General features: G+C 33.8%; 1 protein-coding gene across 5 annotated transcripts in view; it reads right to left on the bottom strand.

The window, feature by feature from the left end:
- The window catches only part of Nf1 (neurofibromin 1), a 258,325-nt gene that overhangs the window by 162,456 nt on the left and 82,618 nt on the right, over nt 1-13,251 (bottom strand). For all 5 annotated transcript variants that reach the window (XM_005402798.2, XM_005402800.2, XM_005402799.2 and 2 more), the window contains exons 12-13: nt 9,478-9,609; nt 2,639-2,773 (exon numbers count right to left, since the gene is read on the bottom strand). In XM_005402798.2, coding sequence (XP_005402855.1) covers nt 2,639-2,773; nt 9,478-9,609 — 267 coding nt within the window. The remainder of the gene's footprint in view (nt 1-2,638; nt 2,774-9,477; nt 9,610-13,251) is intronic.

The following is a 13,251-nucleotide window of genomic DNA, read 5'->3' as shown; positions in this document are numbered from 1 at the left end:
ATAAATAATCATATAAAGTATGTGTCCTGTATTATGTTGTTCCCCTTGCAAAATAAGCCGCCCCAAACCAACACAGCAGCCAAGGGGCTGTTTTGGGACCAAGGTTCAAACACCCAGCCTCTCCCTACAATGGCATCCCTGCTTTTCTTAATCTCAAAGCGAGCCCCCTTTCTCCCATATCTCACCCATGCTCCTACAAAATATCCTCTGAAGACTCTCAACACTAAATCTTCAACTCAACTGCATGTACTGCAGTAAAATCAGGCCCCACATCAATCTTTGCTCCTCATCTACCACCAGTCACCCTTTCAAACCTCCCCTTAGCGCCTACCACCACTCAAACACCTTCCATTCTCCTTACCCTATCTCACCTACCTCACCACAGAGCAACCACAAATTATAAAATGTCATAGTTTGCAATAAAAATACAAATTAACAACAGAAGAAATTTTGGAAAAGGCAAAAGCTCCTGGAAAATTAACAATGTACTCAAACAACCAATGGGTCATACAGGAAATCAAAAAAGAAATTTAAAAATTTCTGGACGTTAATGACAATGTCTTAAGTTGGGCAGAGGGTATGATAAGATTTACTTCTTGAAGAGACTGGTATAACTTCAGTGCAGAGAAATGATTAAGGAGGGTGCAAGAAATGATAATGGCTAAGCAATGAAGGCTTGAAAAACTGATAGTAACAAGGATTAGGACAGAGATGGTTAAAAAGTTAAGACAAAATCATATTACTTTAAATATACCATGGCTGAGGCCACTTAAGTATTATCCTTACTTTGTTCCTATTAACAAAGATTTAGAATTTTGATATGTGAAATACAAAATAATCAGTATTTAAAATGAGTCTATTTTATGTAACTATGCTTACGTTGAGGAAAATTAACCACTAGATGGCAGCAAACAAAATAATTTCTATGATCCTTAGAAAACAGCAAATTTTGCTTAAACCCTTGTTCTTCAGGCAGTAATATATTTCACTTAAAAGAAACCAATAATTTTGGTGCAGCATTCTTTGAACCTCAATTAAGCCATGTAAGAAAAGCGATGTTAATATGGAATATGCACGGTGAAATAACACCACAACTTGTGCCACATAACAATAAAACAAGGAGAAAGGGCATTTTATTACTTCCAGAGTCTCACTTTGTAATTTTCCAAGCTACAGATCTAACTCCAGATTGTAACAGACTCCACAATTTGGATGGGCTTTTCAAAACGCTCAAAATATCACAAGCCTTCTTGTTGGTACACCAATATTCTTTCACTCTCATTCTCTGTGTGTTTTCACCTCTTCAAAATTACATATGTACATGTTTTTAACTCAAGGATTCATAGAACTCTTTAAACCAAAAGACATCTAATTAAGAACCTCTACATTACAGTACTTGATAAAACACACTATCAAAGTTGAAAACACCCTAGGATTTTAAAAAGCTTGTTACTGAATAAAGCAGTAACAAATCTTGCTGAAGCTACAGGGACTGGAGAAACTTGACAGAGGTTAAATATGCTAACCTCTGGCATATGTTCAAGGTTAAACGTGCTAAACCTTAATACTATTAATGCCTCAGATGTAGTCATGCTTTGTTGTGAAGCTCTTTGCTGTGAACAACAAAGCATGACTACATCTGAGGCATTAATAGTATTAATGCTGTTTCTTTCTTTCTTTCTTTTTTTTTTTGTCTTTTTGAGACAGGGTCTCGCTATGCAGTTCAGGCTGGCCTTGAGCTCACTTTGTAGCTCAAGCTGCTCTCAAATTTGCAATGATCCTCGTGCCTCAGCTTCCCGAGTGCTGGGATTACAGGTGTGTTTAATGCTGTTTCTTAATAGTAACAATAGCTAACATTTGTTTAGTGCTTATTATGTACCAGAAATTGTTCCTCAAAGCCTTACAGGAACTATTTCAATCTTCTTAATGATCTCTCTGAGGTAGGAACTATTATTATCCCAATAATTCAGATGAGGAACCTAAGGCATAGAGAGGTTAAATAAATTATCTAGCTAGTAATTAGTGTATCTCTAGAGTCCATGCTTTTAATCACTTCAAGTAACTGTCACTCACTTACATTAGTTCCTAATTACTCTGCATACCAGTGATGTTCTCAGAACTCTAATACCACCTACGGCAGTAAAAGCAGAGTTATGACAATAATTTAACATTAATCACACCCATTTCCACCTCCTTCTCCCAATACAGTAATTGTAGGTAAAGCCAATGACAGTATAAGGGTGATGAGAAGACTAAAAGGGGACAGAAAAACTAAACTATTTGACAATAGCAAATGAAGATTAAAAAGAAAATGCTATTGATGTAGAAAGCACCGATTTATGGTTGTTCTCCCAACCCCTATCCCAGGATTATGGCTGAATAATTCACAACCTGGTAACAGAGTAAGGACAGATAATGTTGCCAAAATTAGTTTAATGACAAGGGAAATTAAAAAAGGTTCACAACTATGACCTAATTGTATTAGTATTCTCTTTAATTTTCTTAGGAATATCTTAGGTTTCAGGTATGATCAGATAAGTAAATCTTATCTGAGTAACAACTATTTTTAAGGTCTTGACACTTCAGTTAAATCAAATAAAGTTGTAATAATTTCAAAGCGTTTCACACCAATACTCACACAGAGCAAGAGCTTTGGATCTGCATGAATCAGTTTCACCATGGATAAGAGAAGATACTTATAGCTTCTTGTCTCTAGGTCTGTAGGTTTTTCTTTAAATTTAAGGCTTGTCACTTTTTCCTTAAATGTAAGACTCTAAAGAAACAAAAACAAAAATATGGTATCACTTTGTAAAAAACTGACATCAGATTAAGGGTAACAGCTATATAACTTCTTAAAAAATTACTACTAAAAAGACTTTGAAAACATAAAGACATTTTATACCACTTGGTATAAATACTAAAATAGTAAGCATTTTTTTTTTTTTTTTTGGATTTTTTTCTGGTACCGGGAATTGAACTCACGACCTTGCGCTCGCCAGGCAGGCGCTGTGCCACTGAGCTAAATCCTCAGCCCCAGTAAACGTATTATTAAGTTTTATAAAAATGAAAATTGTCTCAGTACCACTTCTACTATTATATAATCAATCTAGTATGGTTTAATGAAGATCTATTAAAACACTAAAGGCTTAATACCAGACTAACTCCTATGTGAAAAATAATTTTCCAAAACATGAAAATGTAATGGAAAAAATGCTGGGCCTATGTCCTTCACAAATACAAACATTGGGCAACCTGTTTAACAAACACTTATCCCACATACATATGTACAAATATTTTGTAGACTCTACAACATTATTAATTTTAAGATGCATCATTATCTGCTGTACCAAAAAAAAAAAGAAAAGCCATTGTCAATTATAAGACACCAAAGTAAGACACACCTCTAGTTTCAGAGAAATTTCAGTGAAAACAAGGAATAAGTGCTTTTTAGAACTGATGAAATGTGCTACCACAGGAAACCTCTATTTTATGTTTATTTATGAATTTTGCTTTCTCCTTTGATGGCATTCCATCTCTCTCAAGCCACAGAACACATAACATTTTGCCTGAAGAACATTCATAAAACAGAAAGAATTCTTTGAGAAAGATTAAATCATAGAAAATGTGTTTTAATTACAAAGACACTCTGGTGAACTAAAATAATTAATTATGGATATGATGCAATAAAAAGTCCAATGACTATATTCTGGATTCACATCACCCTTCTCTATGTAAGATATTTCCTTTTTTTAAAAAAAAAATGGAAGAAAACAAAACAACAACACTGAAAATGTTTGGTCCTTGGGGTAAAACTGCTATTTAACATATATTTTTGCTGAAAAATATTATTATTGAACTGCAATATCAAAACCTACAAATTATTGTTTGCTTTTATAACTACCAAGGCAAATGTTTACCAAATGTATTCAATATGTTCCGGTTATGTTCCCATGAAACTACATATAGTTTTCATTCTAATTCAAACTATTTAACCTGAGATCAAGGTGCAACTTTCACAGAAGAAATTTATTTTCTATGATGTAACAATATAAGCCCAAAACTGCTCTTGCCTGATGTAGCCATTGTTCAGGAACACAGAATCAGAGAACAATTAGCAGTTGAAGAATTTTTGTTTCGTTGGTTTTTCCTTTGTTTTTCTGAGACAGGGTCTCACTAAGCAGTACAGGCTGGCTTTAAACTTGCTACGCAGCCCAGGCCGGCCTCGCACTCTCAGCAATTCCCCTGCCTCAGCTTCACCAAGCGCTGGGATTACAGGTGTGTGTGCCACCATGCCCAGCACAGTTAAAGAATTATATCTTACTTAGTAAACATTTCCAAGAAAATAAATATTATTTTCATTATATCGTCTCTTAATCTCAAGTATCAGCATATAAATTTTCTTCCAGTAAGGCTACGTAATATGAAATGTTAAGACCTGAGAAATTTCAATGAATCTATTCAATTCAAATACCTTTTAATTTAAGGACCATCCCTGGGTTATATAAAGCAAGAACAGCTTGCTAAAAAAATAAAATGTAAGAAAAATAATAATATTCCAGGTATAAGTAAGAATCTAAGCTGGTACATGTGTTCTTACCAAAGAAGAAAAGCAGTTATGCCTAAGAATTTCATGAACCAGAGGATTCAGGAAGCTACGAGGAGCCCAAAGTACTCATTAACTTAAGACTACATCACTAACTTACAGGCATGTAAAAAGCATTTATTTATTTTTTTTGTAAAAAGCATTTAGTGACCCAAGATACTCTTTAAGACAAAGTCTTAAAAAAAAAAAAAAAAAAAGGACAAAAAAAGTTCACAGATTATGTATTTGTGAAAATTACTGAACATCCATCATTGGCAGGCTGGAATTTCATGAAAGCAAAAGATAGTAGTTTTAAAATATAAAGTGTTTAGGGCAGAGATGAAAGTTTCTGTTTGGGGATTTTGGAGACAGGGTCTCGCTATGTAGTTCAGGCCAGCCTCAAACTCACAGTAATCCTCCTGCTTCAGCCGTCTGAGTGCTAGGATTACAAGTGTATGCCACCATGCCTGGCTTAAAAGTTTCTGATTTGAAAACAAAATACAAAAGTACAAAGAAAAAAAAGCTATGTATGGGTCACCATGTTTATAGCGGCACAGTTTATAATAGCTAAATCCTGGAAACAGCCCAAATGCACATCAATAAGTGAATGGACAAAGATGATGTGGTTTTTCTTATTCAGTGGAGTATTACTCTTCCATGAAGAAGGAAAAGCTTGAGACATTTCTAGCTCAATGGATGTCCCTTGAGGCCATACTCTTAAGGGAAATAAATTGGACATACATGTGTACATATCACATTGTTTCTCTGGTATGAGAAACTGAAGTGTAAATAAGGACCAAAATGTATAATTCCCTATAATGAATGTAATCATTACAGATACCTAAAATGTACCAATAAACTTGATTAATTTTTTTAATTGTTAAATTAATTTAAACACACACACACACACATACATACATGCAAAAGAAAAAGCTATGGTTCAATGTTCATATGAAAAAGCTAGAGTTTAGAGCTGGGGGATTTAGCTCAGTGGCACAGTGCCTGCCTGACAAGCATAAGGTCCTGAGTTAAATTCCCAGTTCAAAAAAAAAAAAAAAAAAGCCAGAGTTTAAATGAATAGAAGCTCGATTTAAGGCCATAATACCATCTTAGACTTTATGAATTTAAAGATAGTTCTAGGCACAACAGCTTTTGGCTCTTGTAAATTATTAAACCATATCTAGAACACTAAACTCAGATACCCATTATGTCATCTTAACTTTTAATGTTACTAGGATGGTTTTTCTAAAAGAAGAGCAAATCAGATGGAGGTTTCTGACACCAGGTCAAATAAATTCATCTGTTCATTCATTCATTTATCCATCCACCAAATATGTGCTACATGCTCTGGATGTGTCAGATGCTACTCCAACGATCAGAGAATAAATGTTGAACAGGCCAGATAAAGCTTCTACTTTCATCAAGCTAACATGCTAGTGAGGGAAGACAACTGAAGAACCTGATAAAGACACTGGATTGAATATGAAGAGACCTGAACGAACTCTAGTCGGCCATTCACTGTGTGACTACTTTTTTTTTTTTTTTTTTTTTTTTTTTGGTTTTTCTCCGGTACCGGGAACCGAACTCACGACCTTGCGCTTGCCAGGCAGGCGCTTTTGCCGCTGAGCTAAATCCCCAGCCCCCTGTGTGACTACTTTTAATTCACTGAACAAGATTTAGGCCTTAGTTTCCTTCACTACAAAAAACAAATCAAATGAAACGAACATGTGCAAGCTTGCATGCACACACGTATACTTTTAAAGAGTCAAAATACTAAATTCCCTCCAATTCTAAAATTTTATAAAAATAAAAGAACCCTTAGGAGTACATGATAACTTTATTCAAATATCTGTAGAGCTGCCTTGTGAAAGAATCAGAAGTACTGTATATAGCTCCAAAAGAAAGGGGACCCGTGATACCGGGGAGTGACAGGAATAGATGCTATTTTGTTGAAGAATATGATTCTATTTTGTAGAAGAAAAAAAAAACCAAAAAACAAGGCTCGGGTTTATCACAGTCCCAAACCATTTAAGGCAATGCAAATAAGGGGCAACCCACTGAACACATACACATGTAATAATACACAATGGTTCTCAATGAGAGAGGATTTTGACTTCCAGGAGCCATCTGAAGACATTCTGGATTTCATCAGGGGATCAAAGGATAAGTGCTACTGCCACACAGTGGGTAGAGGCCAGAAACAGATAAACGTACCACTGTGCACAGGCCAGCCCCTACAACGAAGAGTTATCCAGTCTGGAATAAGGCAAACACTGAGAAACACATATGTTATTATGCATTATCTCTAAAACATTTCTTATATATATCTGTTTGTGTTTCCAGGCTCTAAGACCAACCTTGGTGAGGTTTTTTTGAGACAAGTCTTGCTATGTAGTACAGCCTGGCACTGAACTCGCTTATGTAGTCCGGGCTGGCCTTGAACTAACCTCTGCCTCAGCCTCTGGAGTGCTGGAATTACAGGCGTGCACCACCACGCCTGGTAGGTTTCTCATTAAATGTTTTCAAACGAAAGCTATAAAATGTTTGTTCAGGGGCTGGGGATTTAGCTCAGCGGCAAAGCGCCTGCCTGGCAAGCACAACGTCGTGAGTTCGGTTCCTGGTACTGGAGAAAAACCAAAAAAAAAAAAAAAAGTTTGTTCAGAATCTCTGTGAGGCAAAGCTCATTTCATTATGTTTCCCTGGCGTTAGCACGGTGCCTGCCAGCTAGCAAAAGGGTCAATATACTGAGATACATGTTGCCTACTAACTCCCATGGTTTACAACAGGTGAGATTTACCTTAAGGATCCTCCAAATTGTAGAATTTCCTCATTCTAAAAAATTATAATATATTAAATTTGCTATTTTCTCTGGTGAAAATATCAGAAAATTGTTCTTAAGTCATTTTATATATATACATGTACTTTCAAAATTTCACAGATATATCTAAGTACACAAATATAAAAGCTTAAAAATGATTTTAAAAATTAAAGGCATATTAGTACTTTCAGAGAATTAATTAGAAATAAAAACTAAACTCATAGGTGTTCTTGCATCAAAATAAAATCTTAATTATGGCTTTTTTTTTTAAAGAAAAAAGACATAGTTCTTAGAGTCAACTAAAAACTGGAGCTAAGAAGTAAAATAACTTCTAAAGATACAGAACATCTGTGGACTACCAATCAAATTCTGTTCAAATAAATAATTTAGTTTCATTTTTTTCAGTATGCATGCAAAGAAATTTAAGTTATACAGACTACTGGTAAACTGGATACTAAAGTCAAATAGGAATTCAGATCCATTAATTTTCTACCAGAAAAGACAGTAAATTTAAAAAGTTCAAGTTGGAATTTCCCAAAAAAAAATCTAGAATGAGTAAATTGGTCAATAAGTAATTTTTAAACAGTTTACTTAGAATTAGGGGTGTATCTCAGTAAAAGCACATGTGCTTAAAATGCACAAGGTACTGGGTTCAACCCTCAACAACCTAGAACCCCAAATTATTTCAAGTAATTGCTAAAAATTTTTAAAAATGATGTCTAAATAAGTTATTTGTTTACCTCCAATTAACTTATGCCTGTGAATTTTCTTCTACCTTAAAAAAATTACCTAATTGACATTATAAAAAGTCAACTAAGAAATTAATTTGCATGTGAAAATTTACTTAACAAAACTTTATTACCATGTCAAAATTCATGGTATAGAAAGCTGCTATATTTGAACATCCAAGATAAATAATCCTCAGAAACAATTACTGACAACTGGATAAGAGTGAACCTTAACTGTATAAAATAAACATATTTTACTGACTATGGAAGCATGCCAGAGAGGAAGCTGTTTAAATTACAAGTGTGAAATGGCTGATTTACTAGGTAAAACCAGTAGGTGAAGACACGCCACATTTTTATTTGAAATGACATGATGTCACTAAAATGGTAACTATACACAGAAAAGTCAAAGAAAGCAAGGACTTTTCTGAGGTAGTTACAATGGGTCATACTTACAGCCACAGAAGCCCACTGCCATGCAAAACAGTGACTGGTTGGCATCTGATCATGTGAGCGACAGCAGCCAATAAGAATAGAAAATAAGCAGAAGACAAAGCACCACCAATCAATGCCAAGAGTTGCCACGTACAATACTTTTGCTATACATAAATAGCAAGAAATGACTTACACAATCCTACAATTATCTATTTTCACTGATTCATATGAGTTTTAAAATCCTATCCTATTACTAATAATCTGTTAGATTTCCTAACTGCATAAGTCTACATTAATTAAGTTTAAATGTCATCAAACCTCAATATCAAAGTGCCTATCATCTGTAAATGCTCAAAAATATTTGATAAAATATGAAATTTTATTTTAAATAAGAAGTTTTAATTCAATTTCTAATTTCCTATGTGTAATACTGAATGAACATCTAACGAGGAGCATTCACTCTAACCCAGGAGTCAGCTTCTCTCATTCATCCTCAGATGGGCAGCTACCAAAAATACTTTGGTTCATAAGAAAGAAAGGAAAAAGACACTAAAAACAGAAGGAAAAAGGTCACATTCAGTATGATTTTAACAGTATTTTGTGAGGACATTTCTCTATGTTCAACTAACTTAACCAGTGGAAAACAAACGTTATCATTAACTAGTACTTAATATTATTGCAATGTACAACATACCACAGCATTTACAGAAAAAAGACCCACTCAACTCTCTAAAACAGCAGGAATGAGATGCTAAAGATACAATAAAAAGGAAGTACAATATTCTTGCTATACATATATACCAAGAAATTACACAATTGTATAATTATCTGTTTATATTGTTCTCATATGAGTTTTTAAATGCCATATTAAGACTAATAATCTGTTAAAATACAGAACTCCTATGATTTCTTACCGGTGCCATTCGTATTGCTGGATGTGCTCCACAACCCTGCACTGCTTTATGGAGTGTCTCACCAAACATATTTCGAAGTTCAACTGAGTGACAATATACAGCATCAATCTTAGGCCACCAATCCAATGCAGACTGGAGAAAAACATCACAAGGTGGAAATGTACAAAATTACCTGAATTTTATGTTCTGTTATCACTGTAGTTTTAAGTCTATCCTTTTGTCAGAAATTTCCTAAGATCATGCAAACACACATCATGATTTTCAAAGTCTTCAAATGATGCCATTAACTCAACATAACCCATCATATTATATTGTAAAATATAATAATGAGCATGTGCATGAGACTGTCTTCTCACTGAAAAACTACTCAGTAGAAAAAATATTTAAAGAACTAATGCAGCAGCCAATCTTTTTCCTTTTTTTTTTTTTTTTTTTTGCCTTTTTGAGACAGGTCTCACTACGTAGTTCATGCTGGCCTTGAGCTCACATTGTAGCCCAGGCTAGTCTCAAACTTGCAATGATCCTTCTGCCTCAGCCTCCTGAGTGCTGGGATTATAGGTGTGTGCCACCACGCCTGGCCTTTTTCCATTTTTAAACTGAATGTTTTATACATTTCAAATACGCATATAGTTTTTTTTTCCAGATAAGAATGCTACTATCAAAGTTTTAAAAGAGATCAGTGATTCAACACAATGCTGAAAGAACATATGGTAAACCATTACTTAAATGCTTACAAACAACAATTACAACATGAAATTAGTAAATGAGATAAAGCCATTAGTAAACCTAGTATCTTAAATATGCAATGATGGCACAATACATGGAAGACTGACATTCACCATAAACAAGGACAAATTCATCCCAGCTAAGTATTTTTAAAAGAATTATTTATGTACATATGTTCCTATTTCTGTTTAACCTACCTAGCTTTGACATCTGGTTTTTAATGTCAATTTTATTTGAAAGTGCATCTTTAACTTTTACTTTAAAATGAATTAACATTATAGAATTGACAATTATGAAAATCACTAAATTATAAACTTTGTCTATCAATTCAGACTACATATGAATGAATTCTCACTATATGTGGAGAGTGTATACATGAAATGGATAACTTAAATATAGATGCCCAATTTATAGTAAAATTAAAAGAAACATATGGAAAAATGACTGATAGTATATTCATGTATTAAGTAAGGAGGCTTTAATAGATTCAGATCCTACTCTTAGATTCCTTCTTATTCAAAACTAAGCCAAAGTCTCACTTTCACCCATAATTCCCAGAATATTTTGAGTAGAATGGTTATGTCAATCTTAACTACAACTGTGTATTACAAATTCTACTAAAGGATAGTAAAATATAAAACCAACATGATACACAATTTCAATAGTGTACTGAACTTCATTCAGAAAGGAGTTACAAAGTTGTGAGGTTAAAAAACAATTTTTAACGGTTGTGGGTTCCCTCAGTTCTTACTTTATTTAGGTTAGTTCCTAAATGATCTGTTGATTGTTTTTTTTTTTTCTTTAGTTTGGTTACAGAACAGATTTCCTAAATTTGGAGCAATATGCTCATCTGACTTGCCAAAAGCAAGTAATCCAACTTGATCTCCATTTATTTACTATATCATACAGCTTGAGATAATCAGCTTAAAGTAACTAAATGCTGAATAATAATAAAGTGCATTGAGTAAGGGTCCTCTTTACTCCACGAATTCCATAAAATCCTGTCAGGAACTATAATTACAGCACTCTGGGAGGCTGAGGCAAGAGGACTGCAAGTTCACAATATAGTGACTTAGAAAAGCCCTTTAAAAAAAAAAAAAAAAAAAAAAGAACTAGAGGGTGTAGCCCAAGGCAAAGGCTCTGGACTGAATCCACAGAAGGGAAGGGAGAGATGTGGACTCCGGGTAAACTAAAGAAGTGTGCATCCTATATAGCACCTACCTAAACGACTGCACTGTTTTGATAGAAGTCTGAGCTGCACTGTGGTACCAGGTGTACCCTTTAAAACATCTTTCAGTCTTAAGATTTACTGGTTTTCACACTTCTTATTTTTATAATAAATTCATTCATCTTAAAGAGATATACTTTCAAATAAACAAGCACTAAAAACTACACATCATGAAGTTAAAACTTTTAGTTACTAAATATGCTTTTTGAAGCTAACAATTAAGACATTTTTTCATGAAAATACTGTTTTCTTGACCAAAAAATTAACACGTACAAGCAAATTATGCATCAACTCAAGAGATTATTTATTTTTAAATGCCTTGAAAATAATTCCTTTGACCACAACCTCTTAACAGAAAGATCATCTCATTCTCAATATGTAAAATATCACCAAGTAAAATACAATGAACTGCCACAAAGAAAAATGGAAATAAAGAACTACAACAGCTTTAGCATGTAACAGTGATGACTTTCATTCAAATATGTATGTTACTGTTTTAATTTCTCAGGTACACATCTAATTTAACTTGAAGCTTCTAGAGCTTAAGACCATAACACAGATTCTAAAATTATAATTCACCTCATATGACATCGTAACGAAAGTGACAATGTAAGATAATTTTTAAAACTTCAGTTGCAAGAAAATTCAAATAGTGAATAAATGTTAACATTTTTTAAGAAACAATGGATCTTAGCACAGTATTAAGAACTGCACATATTTCACAGAAGCAAAATAAACTCCAAACACCATCACGACTTCTCCATAAACCCTCAAAAAAAAGAAATTGTATCTTATTTGAGAATGTAATAATTTTAAAAAATATGTGAACTGGCTAAATAATCATGGAAGAAGAAAACTTATGAGATGTATTGAACCAAGCATCATTTAAAAAGAAATCTAACGCTAAAAATCAATTTAAGATCAGGTGTCCAAATACCTAAGGAAAAATTTCATGTGATTATGAAAAATAAAATACTTCTCTAATGGGCTAGAGATGTAGCTCAGTGGCACAAGTGCCTGCCTGGCAAGTGCAAGGTCCTGAGTTTGATTCCTGGTACCAAAAAAGAAAAGCTTCCCTAATAACAGTCTTCAATAAGCCTCTATTAAGTCAATTTCACAGATTTACATATATACTTTTATAAATAGTCCTTTTCAGTCCAGAAAGTACTTTAGATTCAGTATCAGCCTCAAACCAAAAGGATGAGAAAAATGGGGAAAATCCTAACAACTAACTTACCAAGCAAACTATAAATATAAGGTGTCTCTAAGGTGTAAGTTACAGGCACTTTGGAGTAATATGTATGTTATTTTTCAAGCTATTTCACTGAAAGGTCACTGATACTTAATATTTTTAAACTAGTCAGTGAAGACTCCTTATAAAAATAGATGTCCATACTGACTTGACCTCAGATACAGACACACTCCACCTTCACATGCAGCACTCATCAGAGTATAGGAGGATGCACAACCACTTCCACCAAGTACACTGAGGCATGCATGAAGTACCACTCCAGGCATGCTAGAACCCCGAAGAGGTGCAGCTCAGCCACTTACAGCAGTGCCAAGTCCATGCTTGAAAGTGCTCTATATATTCAATTGTAGACAAAAATATTTCACAATTAAAGTAACTAGCCACAGAGTATCAAAAGAGTACATACTGGGGTTTACTTAATACAAACTTTAAGTATTTATGTAAAACTATACACTCTAACAAATAAAATATTTTTAGTATTACCACCAAAAGGGAGAAAAAGTAACATTTTGTTTCTGAGTTATGGATAAACTTGAGGAGGACAAATTTTTTTTTTTTTTTTTTTTTT

Source organism: Chinchilla lanigera, unplaced genomic scaffold (assembly GCF_000276665.1).
Source record: "Chinchilla lanigera isolate Chin_1 unplaced genomic scaffold, ChiLan1.0 scaffold00080, whole genome shotgun sequence".
Lineage (NCBI taxonomy): Eukaryota > Metazoa > Chordata > Mammalia > Rodentia > Chinchillidae > Chinchilla > Chinchilla lanigera.
The sequence above is the reverse complement of the archived record's forward strand: the minus strand, read 5'-3'. Positions and strand labels throughout refer to the sequence as shown.